General features: G+C 35.7%; 1 protein-coding gene across 1 annotated transcript in view; it reads right to left on the bottom strand.

The window, feature by feature from the left end:
- LOC129264396 (WD repeat and HMG-box DNA-binding protein 1-like) overlaps positions 1–24,260 on the bottom strand; it is a 35,154-nt gene extending 10,894 nt beyond the window's left edge. Inside the window, exons 1-17 of the mRNA XM_064102741.1 lie at positions 24,092–24,260; positions 23,763–23,926; positions 22,271–22,480; positions 20,590–20,741; positions 18,350–18,458; positions 17,303–17,353; positions 16,032–16,078; positions 13,461–13,509; positions 12,237–12,436; positions 10,230–10,371; positions 9,289–9,508; positions 8,502–8,659; positions 7,748–7,932; positions 7,160–7,241; positions 6,373–6,538; positions 3,670–3,787; positions 402–507 (exon numbers count right to left, since the gene is read on the bottom strand). Coding sequence (XP_063958811.1) covers positions 402–507; positions 3,670–3,787; positions 6,373–6,538; positions 7,160–7,241; positions 7,748–7,932; positions 8,502–8,659; positions 9,289–9,508; positions 10,230–10,371; positions 12,237–12,436; positions 13,461–13,509; positions 16,032–16,078; positions 17,303–17,353; positions 18,350–18,458; positions 20,590–20,741; positions 22,271–22,459 — 1,974 coding nt within the window. The 5' untranslated portion in view covers positions 22,460–22,480; positions 23,763–23,926; positions 24,092–24,260. The remainder of the gene's footprint in view (positions 1–401; positions 508–3,669; positions 3,788–6,372; positions 6,539–7,159; positions 7,242–7,747; positions 7,933–8,501; positions 8,660–9,288; positions 9,509–10,229; positions 10,372–12,236; positions 12,437–13,460; positions 13,510–16,031; positions 16,079–17,302; positions 17,354–18,349; positions 18,459–20,589; positions 20,742–22,270; positions 22,481–23,762; positions 23,927–24,091) is intronic.
- Positions 24,261–24,903: the final 643 nt, after the last annotated feature.

Consider the following 24,903-nt stretch of genomic DNA (forward strand, 5'->3'; position numbering starts at 1 on the left):
GGTAATCTAAGAATCATGGAGGAGCATGGCAAGAAATGCTCAAATATGCTTTTTTATGGAATAAAACATATCTTTGAAAAGTGACTATTTTAAAACCTAATATGAGCTCCTTAATGATTGACTTGATAGATCAATTTGACTAAAAACTTAGTCAATAAGTGTAGGAATATTTCTATCATATTATCTTGCTTCAAACTGTAAAAATCTCCTGTTGATTTATGAGAACTTACGGTACTTTTGTGTTATATCTATCTAGGGATATTCAGAGTAAAAGAGGCATAAAAATTCTTCATCTTTCAGATGGGTCAATATAACCTGACATTTGTTAGGTTTAAGAACAACACTAACACTTTGAAAGAATAAACATCTAATCTGATTAAGGAATGTATCAGGAAGCTTACATGATTTTTGGTGTGTGCTACCGGGGTCCACGAGATCAGCTTACGATTAAAGAGTTGAACAACCCCTCCTGAATCAGCCGTGGCTGCAGTCCCTTCAGCGGTGAAACTAGGAATCGAAGCATATAAATTCATCAACCTAATCAATATCGCAGTTTATTCTACAATGCCTTAAACCTTGAGAAACAAAAAGCCCAAATTATATTGAATGAATCCTAAGATTACATTTTCATTGCACAAAAAAAAACGAACAGTCAACTTGTCATATCTAAATTTCAGTTTATTTATAATTCAGTACAGTATCAAAAGACGGTAAAAAAAAAGCCTGCCAATAATTATATGGCTTGAATTGAAACCTTTCATGAGAAACGGAAGGAATACAGACAGATTCTGGTAAATGTCTCATGAAAAGCAGTCACGGAATTATTAGAAATCCATGCACATTTTATGGTCATTGCTAGAACAAGCCAGTTTCTTGCATATGATGACCTCGGTGACCTTTGACCTGGTGTCACAAAAATCTAACCACATCATCATTCCCATATATGCATTTAATGCAGTAATCTGTTTTTATTTTGTACGTATACAACTACCAAACACATAATACACTAACACATACGCAATAAATAGTCACACAAAACATTTTTTTTCGGGGAAAGTGAATCAGCGGGTTAGGTGAATCACTGGGGGTAAGTGAATCAGTTGAGTGTGTCATGTGTGTTGGTTATGTGCACGCGTGGGCCTAGATAGATGCAAAAGGGTTTGCCCAATCAATAAAAATCGTCCTGGACGTGGATTATATTCTGTACAGCTCTTCAGTTATTGAAAGAACAGGTCATTATTGTGTATGCAATGACCCTGCACGCTAAGTAATGACCTAACTGACCTTTGACCTTATTAGCCTCAAATCTAATCAGTCATTTTATTGCGACTCTCACATGCATACAAGAGCCAAGTTTGAAGGAAAAACAAAAACAGTGTAGACATTTGACCCAGGCCCGTATTCTGAAGTCGGGTTTAACTTAAACTTAGGTTTAAAGTTGTGGTTGAAGTATGGATAGCCAATTGTTACATAAGTCACTAACAGTAGAGATATAATATTTCAGCTTGTTTGGCTCTTAAATCATTCATAATTGTGTAGGAAGTATAAATAAATGATTGTCTTCACCATCAATGAATCAGGAAAGAGCACAGTAAACATAAGAAACATACTACTTAATAAAAATTTTGACACCTTTGGCTTTCCATAATTTTAGCAGAGTTAGACAGTGGTCTAAGTTAAACCTGACTTCAGAATACGGGCCAATGGGTGGTGTTCTGATAAATAAACCTAGGTTTAACCCTAAATAGACTGGGCTATTTTGATGCCTAAGAAGACTGGGGGGGGGCTGATTCAGCCCCCCCCTATGATCTCGACCGTCGACTGCGCGATCGCGACGAAAATTGGCACGTGCATTACCCATGGCACAATCTCCAAGACTGTAGGATCAAATTTTCCGAAAAATCTCGTAATTCATTAATTATGCTAATTCATGCGTAAAATCAAAGATTTGCTCTAATTAACTAAATAAGGCCTCTAAACTGCTAATTTTTCATTCACAGACTCTTTGAAGGATTCTGATCACATGTACTTAAAAAAAAATTCAATATCACAATTCTTTTCTTATGTATTTTATTGTTTTTAAAATTTCTTATGTATTTCTTTGTTTTTCGACTTTTTGTTTTTTATTGTTTTTTCATTGGAAAGTGTCCGCTACTTTATTCTGACCATAAACAAGATGAAATTAATTGAGTTTGATTAGTAAAATTGAAAATAATGATACATTTATGAATTTTGGCTAAAAACACAATTTGCATTGGATTTGTACACAAATTCATGTTTTTGAGCAATTTCAGGTCGACATGCACTTACAAAATGTTGCGTAATTTCCGAACCACGTACCCGGGCGTCGCAAATTTGGTCTCAAAAGTTGCGCAAGACTTGAAAGAAAAAAGTCATGGAACGGCGCGGTGCCAGCTTTTTGCGTTACAGATTTATCGCGAAAAATGTCGAGGGGGGGGGCTGAATCAGCCCCCCCCCAGTCTTTTTAGGGTTAACCCTAGTTTAAACTAGAATAGACCAGTTCGGAGTTACTTCATGGACAATTTTGGTCAAACGACCTTTCATTTCTTTCATTGTGATAGGCAGCTTTCATAGCAAGATATAACATAAGCATGCTTTACATCGCAGGATGAACAAATTGAATAGACCAGGTGACTAGAATAGCAAATCAATGAACACTCTATGTAGGTAATTGTTGCATTTCTACTTTGAATGCACATTAGAGAAGTCGTACCATGTACTTGGCAAACTGTGAAATATCAGTCCTTTGTGGACGCATTGTTGTTTTTTGTGGATGTAAATGAAAAACACGATTCAAAAGAATATATGAATAATCAAGACATCAATGTTGGTGCTTATCTCATTAAATGTTAAAACCACCATGTCACTTTAGTACCAAGAACCTTTCTCTGATCATGCGCCGAGTGGAACTACGAACAGGCTTTTTTTAAACTACTCTCCCCTTGAATGCCGGGCTTCCTGATATGTCTTCCATATTCGTGGCACTTATAATGTATCCAGTTAATGACTAAAATTCATAATAATGTTTGTATTTTCCTCTTCTTCCCATTTCACGACTCAATTAATTCTTTGACATTTTTTTGCAGTAGGATAAGAATGATTTTAAATTGATGAATAAGTTGACAACTAGCATTCCGTGAAAGTGTGGTTTAAGTTAACCCAGGTTTAGCTAAACTATGGCTTTAGGAATACCAGCAATGCCTCTGGTAGACACCTCCAGCAGGGGCAGACACAATGTAAAGGGTAAATTGCCAATTCGTCTACTGCCAACTCGTCCACTCACCACTTGGTCTACTTTCATTTAGTCTGATGCCATTCCGTCCATCAACATTTCGTCTAACAACCATTTGGTCTAATCATCACTTCGTCTAATCACCATTTCATCTCATAACCAGTTGGTCTAATATCCATTTTATTTTCATTCATTTTGCACAATTAACACTTCAGTTCTATTAGACCAAATGGTATATGGACTAAATGGCTATTTGGCCAACTGGTTATTAGACAAAATGGTGAGTGGACGAATTGGCGATTAGACCATGTGGATAGTGGACGAACTGATGGTAGACCAAATGATAGTAGACGAGTTGGCAATTGGACGAATTCGCATTAGACGAATTGGAAATAAACCAATGTACAGTTCCTTACCCAATCCATGATAAAATAGTCTTGGGACTCATCGGTAACCGCCCATCAAACTCTAGATCAGGAGTCTTTTTAAACACAGTCAACAGCTTTACTCCGATGCACTGATCACCAGGAACACCTTGATATCAAGAAAAAAAAAAGAAGCATATTACAGAAACGTCAAAAACACATTAGCAGAAGATTACCATGAAGTACACCCTGGACGTCACACAAACAAAATCAAAGTTTTTGCCCTCCCCGGACCTGAGTAAGTTGCCAAGTTTGAGGTAGATGGGTGAAAAGATCTTTTGTGATCTTGAGAAAAACAGTGTTCTTATTTAACTAACCCTGTGGGTTGTAAGATGATATTGAAAGTCATCAGTGGGTTACATAATATTCCATGTCTTTCTTTGTTGGTTATTACATGATATTCCATATCTACTCTTGTGGGTTATAATAAGATATTCCATGTCCTCTCTTTCTGGTTATAATAAGATATTCCATATTTTCCTTTGTTGGTTATAACCACGTCTTCCATTTTGGATTATAATATGTTTCATATCTTCTCTTGTGGGTTATAATATTAGATATTCCATGTCTTCTCTTTCTGGTTATAATAAGATCATCCATATTTTCTTTTGTTGGTTATAATATGATATTCCACATCTTCCATTTTGGATTATAATATGTTTCATATCTTCTCTTGTGGGTCATAATATTAGATATTCCATGTCTTCTCTTTCAGGTTATAATAAGATATTCCATATTTTCCTTTGTTGGTTATAACCACGTCTTCCATTTTGGATTATAATATGTTTCATATCTTCTCTTGTGGGTTATAATAAGATATTCCATGTCCTCTCTTTCTGGTTAAAGTAAGATATTCCATATTTTCCTTTGTTGGTTATAGCATGATATTCCACGTCTTCCATTTTGGATTATAATATGTTCCATATCTTCTCTTGTGGGTCATAATATTAGATATTCCATGTCTTCTCTTTCTGGTTATAATAAGATAATCCATATTTTCTTTTGTTGGTTATAACATGATACTCCATGTCTTCCATTTTGGATTATCATATGATGTTCCATATCTTCTCTTGTGGGTAATAATATTAGATATTCCATGTCTTCTCTTTCTAGTTATAATAAGATAATCCCTTTTTTTCCATTGTTGGTTATAACATGATATTCCATGTCTTCCATTTTGGATCATAATATGATGTTCCATATCTTCTCTTGTGGGTAATAATATTAGATATTCCATGTCTTCTCTTTCTAGTTATAATAAGATAATCCATATTTTCTTTTGTTGGTTATAACATGATATTCCATGTCTTCTCTTTCTGGTTATAAGATAATCCATATTTTCATTAGTTGGTTATAACATGATATTCCACATCTTCTCTTTCTGGTTGCAACATGACATTCCATATTTTCCTGTTAGTTATAACATGATACTCCATGTCTTCCATTTTGGATTATCATATGATGTTCCATATCTTCTCTTGTGGGTAATAATATTAGATATTCCATGTCTTCTCTTTCTAGTTATAATAAGATAATCCCTTTTTTTCCATTGTTGGTTATAACATGATATTCCATGTCTTCCATTTTGGATCATAATATGATGTTCCATATCTTCTCTTGTGGGTAATAATATTAGATATTCCATGTCTTCTCTTTCTAGTTATAATAAGATAATCCATATTTTCTTTTGTTGGTTATAACATGATATTCCATGTCTTCTCTTTCTGGTTATAAGATAATCCATATTTTCATTAGTTGGTTATAACATGATATTCCACATCTTCTCTTTCTGGTTGCAACATGACATTCCATATTTTCCTGTTAGTTATAACATGATACTCCATGTCTTCCATTTTGGATTATCATATGATGTTTCATATCTTCTCTTGTGGGTCATAATATTAGATATTCCATGTCTTCTCTTTCTGGTTATAAGATAATCCATATTTTCCTTTGTTAGTTATAACATGATATTCCATGTCTTCCATTTTGGATTATCATATGATGTTCCATATCTTCTCTTGTGGGTCATAATATTAGATATTCCATGTCTTCTCTTTCTGGTTATAAGATAATCCGTATTTTCTTTTGTTGGTTATAACATGATATTCCACGTCTTCCATTTTGGATTATAATATGTTCCATATCTTCTCTTGTGGGTCATAATATTAGATATTCCATGTCTTCTCTTTCTGGTTATAAGATAATCCATATTTTCCTTTGTTAGTTATAACATGATACTCCATGTCTTCCATTTTGGAGTATCATATGATGTTCCATATCTTCTCTTGTGGGTAATACTCTTAGATATTCCATGTCCTCTCTTTCTAGTTATAAGATAATCCATATTTTCCTTTGTTAGTTATAACATGATATTCCACGTCTTCCATTTTGGATTATAATATGTTTCATATCTTCTCTTGTGGGTAATAATATTAGATATTCCATGTCCTCTCTTTCTAGTTATAATAAGATAATCCATATTTTCCATTGTTGGTTATAACATGATATTCCATGTCTTCCATTTTGGATTATAACATGATATTCCATATCTTCTCTTGTGGATAATAACATGATATTCCACGTCTTCTCTTTCTGGTTATAACATAACATTCCATATTTTCCTATGTTAGTTACACCATGATATTTCATGTTTTCTCCTGTGTGATGTAAGATAGTATTTTATTCACTTACCGACTCCTGCATGATAAGCAACCAATAACTTCTTTCCATATCCAGCCATAGAGATAATAGGTCCCGGTACAGAGAAGACGCCATGTTGATTACCACTGGTACTATACAACCTCACCAGACGCTTATCGGTTCCGACACCCACCCATCCTTCTCCAAGTCCTAAAACCTAATAACAACAAAAATACAAGTTATATCAAGCAAGAAGATGAAAAATATTGGAACTTTGTTTATAATTCATATATAGGCCTATATATTTTTTATATGTATTTACATATAGGCCTAGCTGTGTGCACCTGAATCGGTAGCCTAGCTTAGCCGGGGTAATAATAATAGCAGGGCCCGCTGGGAGAACAGCTTTCGGAACTGAAGTGGCTACCCTGGGTTATACATTTATAATCATTATTATTAGTAGTAGTATTATAATTAATTATGAATTAATTAATTATAATTAATTATGAATAAAGCACAAAAGTCTAACCATCATCGTATATCTTCATAGAAATCAGCGGGTGAGCAATTGTCGTAAGAGCAAAGGCGTAAGGGCAAATGTCGTAAGATCAAAGGCGTAAGGGCAAATGTCTTAAGAGCAAAGGCATAAGGGCAATTGTCGTAAGAGCAAATGTCGTAAGAGCATTCATCATGAAAGCGATTGTCGTAAGAGCAATGGTCATAAGAGCAAATGCCGTATGAGCAATTGTCATAAGAGCAATTGCCGTAAGAGCAAATGCCGTGGTAGCCTCTTATATCAACCCATTACAATGTCAGCTCAAAGAAATGATACACCCACCTTGACATTTTCTCCTTTTGGCAATGATGTTGACCATTCTTTCTGGTTATCCCATGAAACAAAGTGGTGACACATCAACAGACTGAATCATGATAATTGAAAAATACAAATCAATCAAGAACTTTAATATTGAAAACATTTTCTAAATACTTAATCAAAGCCTATGTTAATGTGACGAGATGCATTATATATAATTTTCAGTAAAAAAAAATAATTACAACAGTGCATATTAGTCTGTATATAAAGGGCATGTCCCTCAAACTCTCAGGGGGGGAGGCAAGCAGGAGAGGGAGTGTGAGGGGTGTTTTGATTGACATTTTTTAATGGAATTTTGTGTACTATGATCCCTTTCCGAAGGGGCTGCGGAACGGTTTTGAAAGTGTGGTGGGGGGCTGACCATGCAAAAAAATCACAATCAGATGGTCATTTTGGGGTTTTTGTACGCATTTTTTGCCCCCCCCCCCCTCCTCGGCCCGTTTCATACATGAAAAATGTATTTTATATGGTCAAAAATATGACGAATAAGTCTAAATTCAGACTTAAATCTGAAAAGTGACATTCCTGGCATAGGCATAAAGGAAAGGCTACCTTGGATTTTCTAAATTGCTCTCAGAAGCAAGCAGGACAGCTTCAGTGGAAAGATCAGCCATGGTGTAGTTATTTTGGTTGTCGAAGTGGAGAGAGTGATGGACAGCCGTATCATGGAACTCTACGTCAATAGAGCTTTCATCATCGGTGTCATAGCAACGGACGATTCCAACAGAATTCCATTTCTGTAAGTTTGAACAACAATAAATTTAAAGTTCTATAAGAAATCATCCATTTTTGTTAGTTTGAACAAAAAAATAAAAATAAGCAATTCCATTTCTGTGAGTTCGCACAACAACAAAATCATTCCAACAGAATTAAATTCTGTAAGTTTAAACAAAAAATGAATAAACAATGCCAACAGATTAAATTCTGTAATTTGAACCATGACAAAAATATAATTGTGAAAATTTTCAATTTCTATAAGTTTAGAAAAAAGTCCTTAAGAATTCTATCTCTGTAATTTTGAAAAATAAAAAAATCCAACAGAATTCCATTTCTATAAGTGTGAACAACACAAAATAATAATTCAACAAAAATTTTATTTCTGTAAGTTTGAACAACAACAAAATAAATAAAATTTGCATCCCTTCAATTTTCAAGAAAACAAACAAGTAGCAGGGTCCCATTAGACAAAGCTTAGCGATTGATAGTTGTGCCGGTGTTTAAGATTGATCATATACACAATAATCAATGCAGTAAATCATAGAAATCAGCATCCAAATCAATCGCTTCGACTGGTTGAAAATCTCACCATGAATCGACTTGAAAGGTGGACAGGTGTGGATGCTGGAATGAATGGTTTCTGCATCGGAGTGATTTGAGCAGGGACGGGGGCGCTGAGAACTGGTGGTGGTGCTATGTCAGTCATACCCGAGACACTCTCTGCATCTCCGACCGTCGAAGCACCATCTGTCAATGACAATGTCAAGGAGAGATTAACAACATCACTCAACTCTTTTCTGATCACAAATTCTCTCTTTCCTCTTCCTCTTCATCATCTTGTTCTTCTTGTCTTCCTTCTTCTTCTCAACCTGTTCATGGATACCACTGATTTTTTTATATAACGCATTACGTATGGGGGTATCATTTCGATCTCTTTTCTGTCCAGAATTGCTGTGGATTAACATAAAGTCGCAAACAATACAAACAGAACAAAATGGATGCGCCCATGCAACTGGGATGATATAAAGTTCCTGGCCTATAAATTCAAGCAATATATTTGAGAAATCCTGCTCAGTACTATTATCTTCATAGCTCTACTCAATGTTGATATAAGGTTTGAAAATGTAGTATCAAGTGTAGTATCATGTGAAAGTTTTGATATATACATCTAGGTAAGGAAATAAAGGCCTTAAACTGGTTGATATTCTCAGTCTTTGGTGACAATGAATTTCTTCTGCTTTACTTTATTTTACAGTCCAGCTAAAAGAAATTGCACAGGTGACCGAAGGCCTCGGGCGGGCACGGGTGGACCGCCCATTTCGACTTGGGCCTATCAAATCCAAATTGAATGAATAAAAAATTGAATTTAAACTTACCTAAAGATGGTGCATCACCCGTGAGCATAGCCAACCTTTGCTTTGCTCGTCTAATCTCTTCATGGACCTTATCATCCTCATCATCCTCGTCAACCAAGGCATCTAGTTCATCTTTAGAAATGTCGCCATTGGCTGCTTGTGCCTGGTCGACAGCCTCCAACAGATCTTCATCAGCCGCATCATCAAAGAGATCAGCTACTAAGTCATCCATCTCTGATTCCTGTAATAATATAACATCATTCTCTCTCACCAATAGTAATATTATAGCTCACAATTTGCACATTTCACAGTCCTTGTGTGTGAGTTGCACCTCTATCGTGACATGAAATGAACATACTCTGAAATTCTGATGAAATATTCAACATCTAAAAACACTTGTCTAAAAGATTCTGTTTTATTGCATTTGGTGAATTCCATAATTTTATATTTAAAAAATCATGTACATGAATACATTTACCGGTAGTTTACCTTTCAGATTAAATTTTCCATTTCTAAAATCAAATCACAGGTTTCAACTTGCTTTTTTAGCCATCAGTATTTTGCCGCATGCCCCTTTTCCGCCTCTTTATTCTCTCTTTGATGTTATAAATCACTAGTAAGCCAGTCCATCTGCGCACTTTGAAACACCAGTATAGAGCACCTTAAAAATGGTATGATTATTATCAATATCAACTTAGCTAATGTGGATCGCAAGGTTGAGCAAAATAGGGAACTCATTACAATGAGGGATGAAAGGAATGTATCTTGTTTAACTGAAAGTGAATTGAAGGAACTGATTGGCTTTTTTTGTTGTTGATTGAATGTTTTAAAGTTATATTTTTATATATTGAATATGTTTGTTTTGTAAATTGGAAAATATATTTTTTAATATTTGTATGTGCATTTTTATGCGAATAAAGAAGACTTTGAATTGAATTGAATATTACCATTAAAAGCATTACCTTATTGCTTGGTCTGCCTTGTGAAAAGTTTATGTCTTCAAAGACTCCAACCATTCCCATAACATCAGTGAAAGCCAATTCATATTTGACCTTTGGGTTCCAAGCCAGACCGCATACTGCAAGCCCCTTCTTGTGTCTTGACCTATCACACACAACAAAAAAACAACAACCGAGATTTCAATTTCGATCATAATAAGATGAGACTATTGCAGTTTTCAGCAAAAATGTCGTGAAATTAACATAGATTGCATTTTCAAAAAGAAAAAAATCATAAATACATATTACGTACACACATTTTAGCATTTATATAGGACTTTCCATATTAATATGCCCAATGCGTTTCACAATATAAAATAACAAAGAATAGTTCTGCTTTCAAAGTGCTTACATTACATGGAGAGGATGCTCAAAAGAAAACAAATTAGGCTGTGAGACGAACCTCTTTTTCTTGCAATTGTGTTAAAAAAGCAGTGAAGATACAAAATAAAGATATTAAAATTATCTTTAAAACTGCATCAAACTGGGGTAAATTTGTTTAAATTTTAGGATGAGTAAACTATGAATAAAGCAGGTAATTTGTATTCTGTTGACAGGTGGACTTGCACCTTTTCGCCAAACTCAGAACAGATCCGTGAGCTAAATACGCATTCAGCGACAAACATTCTGTTGCCAATTCAATAGCAAAGTACTGTTCGGAAGTGCTTGAATTAAATTTCAATTGAGTTATTCCTGGCAGGTATGCTACTCAGAAATGTCCCCAAAATATAATGTAGTTTCTATTTAATAAAAGAATGAATAAACAATGTTTAAAATAAATGCAAAGTGATAATAATGAAAGTTAGGATGTAACGTCTAAAGGTTTCCATGGCGAAGAAAAAAAGTGTAGTAGGTTTCACAGTGCACCATGCATCTTTCTTGGGCAAGAGTTGGTCCTGAAAAGGACCTCCCAAACTTGACGTTTCAACAAGTGTGTTCTTGTCATCTTTCAGGAGAATGAGCAAAGTTTGTAAAAGCAGGCCTTATATATATACTCTGTCGAATTGCTGTATGCACAGTACCTTGCAGGGTACATGTCTCTGATTGGCTGGATAAGTCACATGACATCCACATGACATCCCGCCAAGATTGGCATGAATGACGAAATTTAGGATATCGTTTCTTTTTCATTACTTTAGGAGGCAGTTTTGTGTTTTGATAGGGAGCTCGGCTGTCAGATGATAAAACGGTCTAACTCGAAAATTTGACCTTTTTGAGGTAAATTCACTTTCCTTGTAATGTGAGGGCGCTCTTTCCAATGGTGCTATCGAGATGGTAAAATGGTCTATCTCTGAGTTAGCCCATTGTCGGTAATATCGTTTGGAGGTAAAACGAGCTACCTTTTACATAAACCTTTTAACTTTCTTAATTGAGATTTTTGAATCATCGCTGTCAGATGGTAAAATGGTCTATCTTCGAGTTAGACCAATTTACCGCCACGTCAGACGGCCATCAGATGGCAAAACGGTCTATCTCGAATATCGCTGAAGTATGTTGTGCATTGGGGTAAGATGGTAAAATGGTCTATATAGAAGATAGACCATTCTACTATCTTATGATGTGTAGTATGAGTGTATACATGTGTTGTGGTTAACTGTCTATCTACACAAAAATCTCATTTATTTCATAATTAAAACCCCAAATAAGCTTAAAATTCTTCAGTTATTAGTGTTTATTGTGCTTCTTCTTTTCCCATTGCTAAAAATGCATTATATCTGCCTCATAAAAAAGCTCAAACCTCTAAACTTTAAAGTCATTTCTCTCAGAACAGCGATTTTCGAGATAGACCTTTTTACCATCTGACGGCCGAGCTGTGTTGATACACAATATCTCAAGTGGACCATCCCACTACTTCCCCCGTCATATACTTAAGATAGCTTGGCCTAATCAGGTCTAAGTAATTGAATAATGATCACTTGAAAGATGCTTCATATCGTGAATTTGCAAACAACTTATGTATATATCACTCACCTTTCAACACATTTCTTTGTCTTGATGTCCCAGAAACACATCGTACCATCAGTGTTAGCTGAGGCAAGGTACTGTCCACAGGTGGACCATGACACAACCGACACATATCCACCTGCATCTTCAGGTTCCAAAGTAAATGCGACATCCCATGAAGACCTTTCATAAACCTCAATCTTCTTCTCCAAAGGGACAGCTAAATACTGCAAAAAGAAAAAAAAAGAAGACAATTATCTCTTTTGGACAGAGTTTCTGCAACAATGGACCGATTGATTGAGGTTTAATGACACTAAGAACACAATGTTTCAAGTGTCTCAATATATTAATCTGTAAAGTTATGCTAAATGGTATGATCTGATTACTTAATTTTATTTACATGAAAATGATGACGAGTGGAAAATCTATACAACAAGCCAAACATAAAACATATCCTAACCCTAATCCTCGTAAAATTCTGAAACAAAAACTCTATCACAACCTTAAAACTAAATCTATACTTTCAGAGAAATGGGCAGAATGTCACAGGACAAATTCTTGCATCATCAAAGTAAAGTTAAAAATATAACTGCAAATAAAAATAATTGAAACTGAATGTGACATTAGAAAGTTATGACATTTTCAAGTTTTTAATAAAACTGCTGCATGCAAACATTGAGAGCACAGGTAGTTTGCAAATGAAGGAGCTGATGATTCAGTAGTTTTATTGTAATTTATTAAAAAATATATAAAGAAAAAATGTAATTTTCTCTCCAGGCTTGACTGCTCCTTGAGAAATCGCCATTATTCTAACTTATGTTTCAGTCACCAGTGAGTGTAGTATGGTGTCATTGACTTTTGTGTTGTGTACAAGTTATTTTTTTCTGCAATTACATCAACTTTCAAATGTAATAACTTTCCAACTTGTTTGATTTTCTGTAATCATTCAATTTAACTTGCTGCTTGGTTGGACTTTGCCATAAATGCACTTCCAAACAAATACTTCTTCAATTAAGCTTTCCTCTTTTTTGCTCTAAATATGGGTATTACATGACATCATAGCATGCAAGATCATATTATGATCATTCCACACAAAATTCAAATTTACAATGTTAAGAATGTGAGTGCTGGAGGGGGGAAATACAATTAAAGTAAGGGAATCTGAAATAAAGAATATAATCTCTTGCATATACCTTCAATTTTGATAACATTTCAGATGTCACATGATAATCGATAAACAATCAAACATACCTTTCCACTAGTAGGCTCCCAATCCATACGACAAAGTGTTTTGGACAAACTGAAAAGAAATTTGGAATCACAAATATCAATGAAATACATGTAGAATGAAAACAATAGAAATATATTGCAAACCCCAAAATGCTTTTATATGCTTTAATTAGAAATCACAAACTTGGTTTCTGTCACCAGCGAAACTCATGAGTACTGTAACTGAGATATCAGCGATGATGAAAACTATGACATGGCACAACAACAAGGTAACATTTTAATTTCTAACATTGGAACAACGAGCATACGGAGCAGATTTAATTCGTCTGTATGACAATGACTGTGCAGGAGGAATTGATCCTATCAACCAGATTTATGAAAAGCCAGCAACGTCAACATCTGTTCCAACTATTTTCTAGATAGGTGTATTCAGAAATTCAGTTTTCTTCAGAATTCTGTGTGCCTCTCTTTGTTTGCAAAGGACATTTTGCAAATTTCCTGCAGAAAAAAGTTATGGTATGGATGGATTTCCATAAAGTTGAGATTGATCGGATCAATCGTAACTCTTTGTAAGACAGGACCCTGGCTTCAATGAGTATTAAAAGAAAGCAAGATGACAGGTAACAGTTCCACAGCTGGTAAGCCACATCATACCACAAAATATGACAGAGATTCATTTCAGTTTGATCCATTAATAATCAGGATGCTTTAATGTTTTTAGCAGGGAATAATTTTGCTTTACAAATTAGAATAGCATTTTTGGTCATAAGAGAAAAGCTCTCAACCAAGTAATGTACAGTCCTCTGTAAAAAAATGCTATACAAAAGACTTAATGCACACAGCAGTCTTTCAAAAATGTGGAGCAAATTGTGATGCAATACCAGGAAAATTATTCCGTTTAGAGTTCCGTTCTTGATAACGATAGAGCATTTCACCCACAGTGGAATTGCTTGAAACCCAGAGATGCCAACCTCCAAAAAGCAAAAACAGTATTCTGAGAGGAAAAAAACAGTATTTTGATTTTTAAAAAAAGTATTTTGTAAAATATAACGAAGCGAAACGACCGAACCGTGGCACAAAAAAAAAAGGGAATCACTGAAAATAATTATAAAAGAAGAAAGAAAGAAAAAATTAATTAAAGAAAATGAAGGAAAAAAGAAAGAAAGTTAGAATAAAAGAAGGATGAAAGAAATAATAAAGGAAAGAAGAAAGGTTTCCTTCATTCTTTGAAATAAATAAAACAGAAAAAAGGAAAGAAAAAGAAAGGAAGGGATGATGAATGAATGTTTGAACGAAAAAAAGGAAAAGAAAAAACATGAAGGATGAATGAAGGAATGAAGGAAATAATTTTTTTCATTCCTTGAGAAAAGGAAAGAAGAAAACAGGAAGGGAGGGAGAAAGGAAGGAAGGGAATAGCAAAAAGAATGAAATAAAGGATGAAAGAGAGGAAGGAAAGAATAAAAAAGAAAGAGAATAATAGGAGAGAAAGAAAGAAAAGGAAAAGGGAGAGGAAGGGAAAAGGATGCAAAGACAATTTTAAGAAATGAAAGAATGAAAGAAAAAATAAAAAAATAAAAAAAAGAAGGAAAGTAAGAGAAAGAAAGAAAGAAAAAAAAAAAACAATGAGGGACATGTAAAGAAGGAAAGAATTAAGAAAATAAATGAACACAGAAAAAAGGAAGGAAAGCTAGGAAATAATAAGAAATAAATATAGAAGGAATGGAAAAGGGAATTTAGAAAAGATAGGATGGAGAAAGAAGGAATGGAAAAAGAAAAAATCAGGAAGGAAGATACGAAAGAATAAGGGAAAGGAAAAGAAAAGGAAGGAAAGAATGAAGCGAAAGACAGTGAAAGCAAGAAAAGAATGAAAGAAAAGAAGAAAGAGGGAATGACAGAAAGAATGAAAAGAGAAGGGGAGAGGAAGTGAACAAAAAAAATAAGGAAAGAAAGAAGAAAGGAAATAAAAGGAAAGTAAGAAAAGGAAAGAAGGGAAGAACAAAAAATGAACAGAAAGGATCAGGAAAGAAAGCTAGGAAAGATTTGAAATAAGATAGAACAAAAAAAGCAAGCAGGAAGGATAGAAGAAAGGATGAAGAAAAAAAGGTAGAAAAGAAAGAAAATGAACGAAAGAAAGCAATAAAGAAATGAAGAAAGAATTAAAGAGGAAAAAAATTCAAGCTTCAAGCAAACAAAACAAATGTAATCATCTAACAAAAATCTTACTGATATTTGTCTTTTTTATAATATATTTAAAAATTGTTAGAAAACTAAAATGTTTTAGAAACGAATAAAATTTAAAAGTGAAACATTGTCAAACTTTAATAAAATGAACATCACGGCATCACACCATCTCTCTTCCCATTGTCTTGTCTTCTTGTTATCGGTGCGAACACGAGAAGACTCATTTTCACTCAAAACAAAAGCTGAAACAACTAGACCGATCTAGTAATGAAAACTCAATAACTTGCACTAACAGGGAACATTTACAAGGGCACAAATATATACAAGGCCAATATAAGGGGCATTGAGGTCAGTTAATAGGCTTTAGTGACCAAGGATTAATTTAAGCCCTTCTTGGGATATACAACATACCTGACATCACTGCACTTTGGAATGAGAACGGAGGACTTCTCCCAACTCTACAGGTTAAGAAATAACAAAATAAAATATTGAATATTCAAATTTTTAAGAGGATCATGAAGAATTCAGGAGATAGGGGAGGTACTAATCTTAATAATTTTTTTGTACTTTTTGTTCAAACAAATTTGACTGGCTAAACAACATTTTTCATTTCCAAAAACTTGGCAAAAAACATGGTTTTCCAACAAGTTAGCAGCAATAAAGGAAGAGGCGGATGATGGGTCATTTTATCTTCAAATAATGATTTCCCTAAATAGCCTTAAAGGACATATAAATAAGGAATTTCAATTAACATTTCAAAATAGTTATTATCTATCTTTATTTCTCCATCTAGACTTATCTATCCACATGAAAAATTCACTTTGCTCAGTGCACATTCACAAGTTTTCATATTAAATATTGTAGCTTAAAATACATTTAGCTAGCCCTATAAAGTTTGAGGAGAGGAATAATTTTCTAACGCAAATAAATATTTTGCTTAACCCTAAATAGACTGGGCTATTTCGACGCCTAAGAAGACTGATCTCGGCCGTCGACCGCGCGATCGCAACGAAAATTGGCACGCGCCTTACCCATGGCATTATCTACAAAACAACAATATCAAATTCTGCAAAAAATCTCATTGCTCATTAATTATGCTAATTTATGCGTAAAATCATAAGTTTGCTCTAATTAATAAAATAATGCCCCTAAAATGCTAATTTTTGTTTCACATACTCTAGATAGGCATCTGATCAAATTTATTTAAAAAAAATTTCAACATCACATTTATTTTCTTATGTATTCTATTGTTTTCTAAATTTCTTATGTATTTCTTTGTTTTTCAACTTTTTGTTTTTTATTGTTTTTTCAATGGAAATTGTCGGGGACTTTATTTTGACCATTAAAAAGATAAAATTGATTGATTTTAAGCAGTAAAAGGAAATATAATGATACATTTATGAATTTTGGCTAAAAACACTATTTGCATTGGATTTGTACACAAATTCACGTTTTTGAGTAATTTTGGGTCTGCATGCACTTACGAAATGTTGCGTAATTTCGGAACCGCGTACTCGGGGGTCACAATTTTGTTCTCAGAAGTTGCGCGAGACTTGAAAGTAAAAAGTCAGCGAGTGACGCGGTCAAAAAATTTCAAGCGGCGGATTTATCACGAAACATGTCGAGGGGGGGGCTGAATCAGCCCCCCCCCCCCAGTCTTTTTAGGGTTAAGAGAATCTTACCTGTGATTCTATATTCCATATTTTCAAAGTTCCATCACAACTTGATGAGGCCTGTAACAAAGAAAAAAAAAATTGTTATATGACAATGAGTGGCATAAAAGTAATTATTTCACAAGCTTTATGTAAAAAGTGGACAATAAAAAGCAAGTCTATATATCAAGAAATTCAACAACAAAAAACTGCCATCTGATTGGCAGTGGAGGCACTGCCATTATAACATGAGCACGGCTGAGCAATATACAAGTTTGAAGTGAAATGGCTATCAAAACTGCCAAAATCAGGGAAAAAAGTGCATAGTTATCACCCTATAATGAAACTGAAATATTTGCAATGCAATAATTCAATATATAATGAATGGGGAAGTTCCAGGGCTCCTTTTTTTAGTTTCCATGCAGGGCTGTTTTGAAAATTTTTGTGCCGAAACTGCCCCCCAGCCCCTGTGCAATACTTTCCGATGTGCACAAACAAAGCTGCGAGTGGTTCTTGACCCTTAGTTTACTGCAAGGGGGGTGGGTGGTCAAATGAATTTGCCATCAAAACAGCTAATTTTAGGGAAATAATATAAAAAGAAATACATTTATCTCACTTGCATTTAATTCAAATAAAACAAACTACATAGCTGCACCATTTACAGATGACTTGACGACAGTGCAAAGTTTTGCAGCGATCAGGTATTTCACAGCTGAGATCTTCAACTCCCCCCCCCCCCTCCCCCCTCTAGTGAAACCTTGGTTTGAAAAGGCCTGGACTAAAATAGGTTTAGTTCAGTTCAGTACAATTTATTTTTTATCTCAGCATTAAAATGATATGTTATATGCAACATATATTATATATTGAATATATCATATTTCATACATATAGCAAATTTTAAAGATATGCAATATGTACAGGAATAACAAATAATATACATTAAAGAAAAAAAAAACAGAAAAGTTTATAAACATTTTGTGAATAGTTGTAGTTCCCAATTGAATTTAAATGAAATATATAGTCAATAATTAATTGAACAATGTAGGGTCAATATCCAACTATCAAATGATAACTTACCACATATTGATGTTGTGGATCAGCAGCGACACTTAGTATAGGAGCTGTATGTCCCTCTAATACCTTCTGACTTGAATCTCCGAGATCAACCACCTTGATATTGAAATCACTACAACAACAAAATAGAAAATATTCTAAAGATTAAAAAAAAATGTAGTTGCAGCAAACATTTATTCCATGAGAAAATCTTTAAAATCAAGCTTAATTGTCACCATATTATCATAGATTTAGATTTGCATATTAACATTAATTTAACTTTGTGAAATCACATGCATCTTAATGTCTGAAAACCAAAAACTCTTCAGATGCCCAACCCAGAATAGCATGTGTGGGGCAGTGTACTAAGACCCAACATTTGATGGAATTCCATGCTTATTCGGCTCATTATTTCTCAGCAATTTCACATTTCCAAAACCATTTCCAGATAATTTTTATCTATACATGTTCAGGATTCTATTGTGTTTTTTGCTTTCTAACAATTTTTTTTTTGCATTGCTTTGCTTTCTCACAATGTTGACATTCAAAGACAAACATTACAATGAAAAAAAATTTGGAAGTGAGATTGGTATTTCTGCATTTCTCTTTTCAAGATTAGTAGGCCTCAGTGCCAATGAGCAGTGGCTACCATTAGTTGACGCACGCTTTTTCGACACAGCGAGAGTTTGTGATGCGACTTACAACGTTGAGGGCAAAGCGCCTTCCGTGGGGACAAATAGTAAGATGGCAGCTCTCTTTTCGAGAGACACCGTCGACATCAGCGATTTTTAACAGGAGGGTGAGGTCTTGATTTTGGGTCAGAAATAAATCTTTTCATTATTTAAATATCAGGAACATGAAAATCCACAAATGCTCACTTTTTTTTTAATTGCATTCAAATGTCCATCATCCATGATCCATCTATCACAATACCGCCTTCGTTCCTGCAAGACGCCATTGGAAGCCAGACATGACTCAGCACTATTATTTGGTTCTGTAGTCCTTTTCTTAACGTGGAATCCATGTGACTCTCAAAATGTTCACAGTTTGGGTAAATTGCTGACTGATCTAAAACCACTTTGTCTGCCTTCCGTTTCGTATCATCCATCATAATCTAATCCTATGTCTACTAACCATTTACATGTAGTCTAATTTCCACTCGGACTTAATGCATTACATCCACTCGGTCTAACACCCGTTAGTCCACATGGATACATGAACTGTTCATGAATCATATATTCATATGACAAAATGCAAAATAATTAGTAGACAAATTGGAAACTTACACCAACTGGGCATTAGACCAAATGAAAATCAGCCTAAATGGGTACTACACAGAAGGTAGTGTAGACCAAATGGTAATTAGACCAAATTGATAATAATAATGGTATATTTTCCCAGGGTATCCACTTCAGTTCCGAAAACTTTTCCCCCAGCTGGCCCTGCTATTATTTATTACCCCGGCTTTAGCTCGGCTACCTGGATGCTCAAGCATTTGAGGAATTTCTTCCTACCGGGTACCTATTTACATTACCTGGGTTGAGTGCAGCACAATGTGGGATATTTTCATGCTGAAGGAAAACAATAATAGACCAAATGGGTTAAGCCCTGTTTGTATTCTGTAATTTCTTTGTCTTTAAAGGAGAATGAAACTCTTGGAGCAAGTTAGCTTTTGTGAAAGCAGAAAAATCAAAGAATAAGATCAACAAAAGTTTGAGTAAAATAGGACTAGCAATAGAAGAGTTATGAGCATTTGAATGTCGAGATCACTAATGCTATGGAGATCCTCCCATTGGCAGTGCGACCAAGATCTATGATGTCACAGATGAACAACTCTCCCCTTTTGGACACTGAAAATATACCCCAAAACATCTCTTTTTGCTCATTCTAATCATATGACAAACGATTCATCAATGATATAATGTTGTGAAACCTCTGTACTTGTCCTCTCATATAAAGAGAACACCTCACCTTGTGATAGACTCTATAAAAGTGAGAATATAAGTGAAATAAGTACTAAAGTAATGAGGGAGTTGTACGTGTGTGACATCACAGATCTTGGTCGCATTGCCAATAGGAAGATCTACAGGGCATTAGTGATCTCAATATTCAAATGCTCATAACTTTCTTATTATTCATTCAATCTTCCTCAAACTTTCAATAATATGTTTCTTTTATTTTTCTCTTTGATATGGATTCAGCTGGTTTCAAGGGTTTCATTCTCCTTTAACACATGAGCAGTAAACAATCAAAAGATTACTCACCAAGCACCAGCAACAAGGAAGCGTCCATCTTGAGAAAGGGAGATGTGAGAGACTGGAGCCGTAAACCGTGCAATAATACCGTCTGATTGCCCCTCTGGAAAGGTGTAGGCTTGAACTGTGTTTGAATCAGATGCACTGTAAAGTACTCCTTTCTAGTAAATACAAAACAAAAACAACAAAATACTTTCAAATTCGTCTCTGACATGCCTCCATTACAGGGGAAAAAATAACAATTTAATTTTGAGGGCTACTAAATCTGAAACATTGGATAGGCTTTAACATGTGCAATGAATGGGGATTTTCCTAGGTTTTTTTTTTTTTTTTTTTTTCCCAGAGCTCTTAAACATTTTGGGGTCAAAATTGCCCCGAGTCCCTGTGTAGTCTTTCCCTGGTTCTATGACTTGTAGATATTTACCCTTTTTTCATATAAATTATAGCTCACATCCATTGCCTACAGTAATAGTAATATTGATCTGAAAATGATTATTAAATCAAGGGCTTAAATTAGTCAGTCCATCAACAAGTATGGCCTTGGATGCCCTATTGACTGGACTTGATGTCCCTCACATTGACCTAGGAGACTTGATGTCCCTCACATTGACCTAGGAGACTTGATGTCCCTCACATTGACCTAGGAGACTTGATGTCCCTCACAATGACCCAGGAGACTTGATGTCCCTCATATTGACCTAGGAGACTTGATGTCCCTCACATTGACCTAGGAGATTTGATGTCCCTCACATTGACCTAGGAGATTTGATGTCCCTCACATTGACCTAGGAGACTTGATGTCCCTCACATTGACCTACAGGAGACCTGATGTCCCTCACATTGACCCAGGAGACTTGATGTCCCTCACATTGGCCTAGGAGACTTGATGTCCCTCACATTGACCTAGGAGACTTGTTGTCCCTCACATTGATCTAGGAGACTTGTTGTCCCTCACATTGACCTAGGAGACTTGATGTCCCTCACATTGACCTACAGGAGACTTGAAGTCCCTCACATTGACCTAGGAGACTTGATGTCCCTCACATTGACCTAGGAGACTTGATGTCCCTCACATTGACCTAGGAGACTTGTTGTCCCTCACATTGATCTAGGAGACTTGTTGTCCCTCACATTGACCTAGGAGACTTGATGTCCCTCACATTGACCTACTGGAGACTTGAAGTCCCTCACATTGACCCAGGAGACTTGATGTCCCTCACATTGACCTAGGAGACCTGTTGTCCCTCACATTGACCCAGGAGACTTGATGTCCCTTACATTGGCCTAGGAGACTTGATGTCCCTGACATTGACCTAGGAGACTTGCTGTCCCTCACATTGACCTAGGAGACTTGTTGTCCCTCACATTGACCTAGGAGACTTGATGTCCCTCACATTGACCTAGGAGACTTGATGTCCCTCACATTGACCGAGGAAAGTTATTGTGCCCTGTTTCCAATTGTGCTGTATTATGTGCCCTTTGGTAAGTGACCTTGCTATCAAACATCAAAATCTGAGGCCTGATAATCATTCAACATCAATGTGCAATACCATTTCATATTCCAATTGTACATTTTTAAGTGGCGCATCCCTCTGCATTCTTTAAATTATGTGTTCCCACATACTGTGAGTAGTTCAAATACAAGATCGTGAACACTATGACCAGCTAAAAATACACATCATACACTTACATTAAGGGCCAAAGTAGAAGCAGATTCTCCGACATCGATGCTCTGTGGATCGTCGTCATCTAATCCCTTCCAGACACGGACATCTCCGTCACTCCCACACGTTAGGATATTCTTGCCTGTATCGTCATAGCACACGTCAGTTTGCCCTTCACTGTGGCCGAAACGCATTACTGGAGCTGACAATACCATCTTGATCTAGATCTGTAAATTCTACATACAATGGAGGAGGAAAGGAAACAAAAATAGATTTGTTGTGGATATAAATGGTGAAGTAAGATCTTTGAATATTAAATTTCAGAAATTCTATGAGAAAATGCCTTACAAGTTACATGACAATGGTTAGGTCAATACAGTCCGGCTTCTCTTATCCGGCCTCCCCTTTTCAGGATCTCTCTATTATACGGACGCACACTTGCCGAGATTTTTTTTTTTTTTTTCATCTCGCATATGGGGAAATGAGATTTCATTCCCTACGCGAACTCACTTTGATTACATACATATTCCAATATAGTCTACCTACAATCACATTATTTTTTATGAAATATCTCACCCAAATCACAGAAAGAACTTAGACAAGATAATTTTCCAGTAAATCGGGGCACAGCGCAACCTTTTTATCACATTCTTTTTTTTTCCCGGGAAAAACAACACGTCTCACTAGCTAGCGCTATAGGCCTCGATACAGACAGCGCCATCTATCATATTTAAGCCTACAGTCATTACAATGGCTGACTTTGCGAAGCTGCGATGATCCAATTTAAAAACTTATTTTCGAGTCATTTTCTTTCTTTTGAGGTATGCTCAATGTATTCCTCAATCATTTCAGCTGGTATAATTTGCACTGACACTGCAATTAATATTGTCCGTGTACGCCCACTGCAATAGATAATGTGTAGCTACCATAAGGGAGGCAGCTGCGTGTATTTAATAATTAATAAATAATTCGCTGCCGATTTCAAAACATCGCATGCGGATGCGTTATGCGCGAGGTACATGGGTGTGAGTGGTCACAAATAAAAAGATCTGAAAAACGCTGAAGAGTGTTGAAAAAGTCTGAAATAGAAAGAGCTCCCAGGCCATACTTTTTGTACAGAGGAAGGCCAAAAATAAGCTGAAATTAAGCTGGAAAAAAAAAAAAAAATGAAATCAGATAAAATTCTGAACTCTCACACCCCTGGGCCTGGAGGTACCGGGTCCGGTCCGAGCTCGGCAGCGAATTATTCATACGTGTGAGGAACTTCATGTTTGTTGGCTCTAAATCACCAATTTTGAGACTGAGACTGAGTGATAGAAGCATGGAAAAGTGAAACTTGCCACTAAAGAATATTATTAGTTTTAGGAAAATAATTGTTTTTAAAGATCGTGATGTTGCATGAATTTTATATTTTCCCCCCATAAAATCCCACCTTTTGTCACTCGGAATATCAGATATATATGTGTAAACTTGTTTTTTTTTTTTTTAACTAGTTGTTTATTGTCTTGGTGAACTTACTGCTGAAATAGTCAATTCTGCTGCTCCAGTGCCGGTGCCTCCAGATCAGCTACTCGACCACTTGCACTGCTTTCTCCGGCAGCCAGAAGCCCACACGAAAGTCGTGGCGGCGTACTCGGGGGCACTACTCCACTCGGACTGCCGTCCCGATTCACGTGCCGCAGCTGCAGATAATGAGATATCTGTATTAAATTAATGCAGTCGACCCGTAGGCCCACTAAACAGTTCAAAATGAGCTAGGCTCTTCGTCCCATATTGGTGTGGAAGCAGGACGGAGAATGTTATTAATTTGTCCACAGAATACCTCACAAAAGATTGTCATTAAATACCATTCATCAACACTTCGTCCGATCGATCAGCGTACGAACGTACAGGGCCGATGTAGCTAGCGCTCTAGCAGCCACCGCGCCGCCTGCCGACCTGGCGCACAAGGCGATGTGTTGCTCGTGTGACGTGCTATGCTGCTGCAGCCGTCGCGATGACTGCATACATTATTTTGCTACACAGATATGAGCGCGCCAAATTTTGATTCTAGCGCGCCTGAATAACCCCCAAGACGACAGGTGGCGCTGTTTTCAAAAACAAATTTTTACAAAAACTTATTGATCATAATTATGAAGAGTTTGGTTGCAAAAGGGGTTACTTTGGACCATTCCGAGAAAAATCATGTTCTTTTTTATTCTCCCATATTGCAATATTCTTATGAGAAACTAGATTGTCATGATGCACTACTCTGCCATATAAACATAAAATTGCCAATTCTACCTGATTTACCTGTCTTCAATTTTTTCTATATATATTTTTTTAAAATAATTGTGGACCTAATCCTTTTGCAAGGCAAACTGAAATGAATCCAATCTCTTTTGATTAAAAATGTGATTTTCTTTGCCACTTTTATTCACGTGTTAATGTAAATTTCAAATTTTATTTGGTATCATCAGATCGCGACTACAAAGCTGTAGGTTTTTAGACAGAAAACAATAAAATTTAGGAAAAATGGACCTAACCCCTTTTGACAAATGATAATAATAATAATAATAGCTGGATTTATAAAGCGCTTTTTGCCAGAGGATACAAAGCGCTGCTATTATTACCCCGGCTTTAGCTCGAGCTACCATCACCGGCCCTCAGTGCATGCAAG

This window comes from Lytechinus pictus, chromosome 7 (genome assembly GCF_037042905.1).
Source record: "Lytechinus pictus isolate F3 Inbred chromosome 7, Lp3.0, whole genome shotgun sequence".
NCBI classification, from domain to species: Eukaryota; Metazoa; Echinodermata; class Echinoidea; order Temnopleuroida; family Toxopneustidae; genus Lytechinus; species Lytechinus pictus.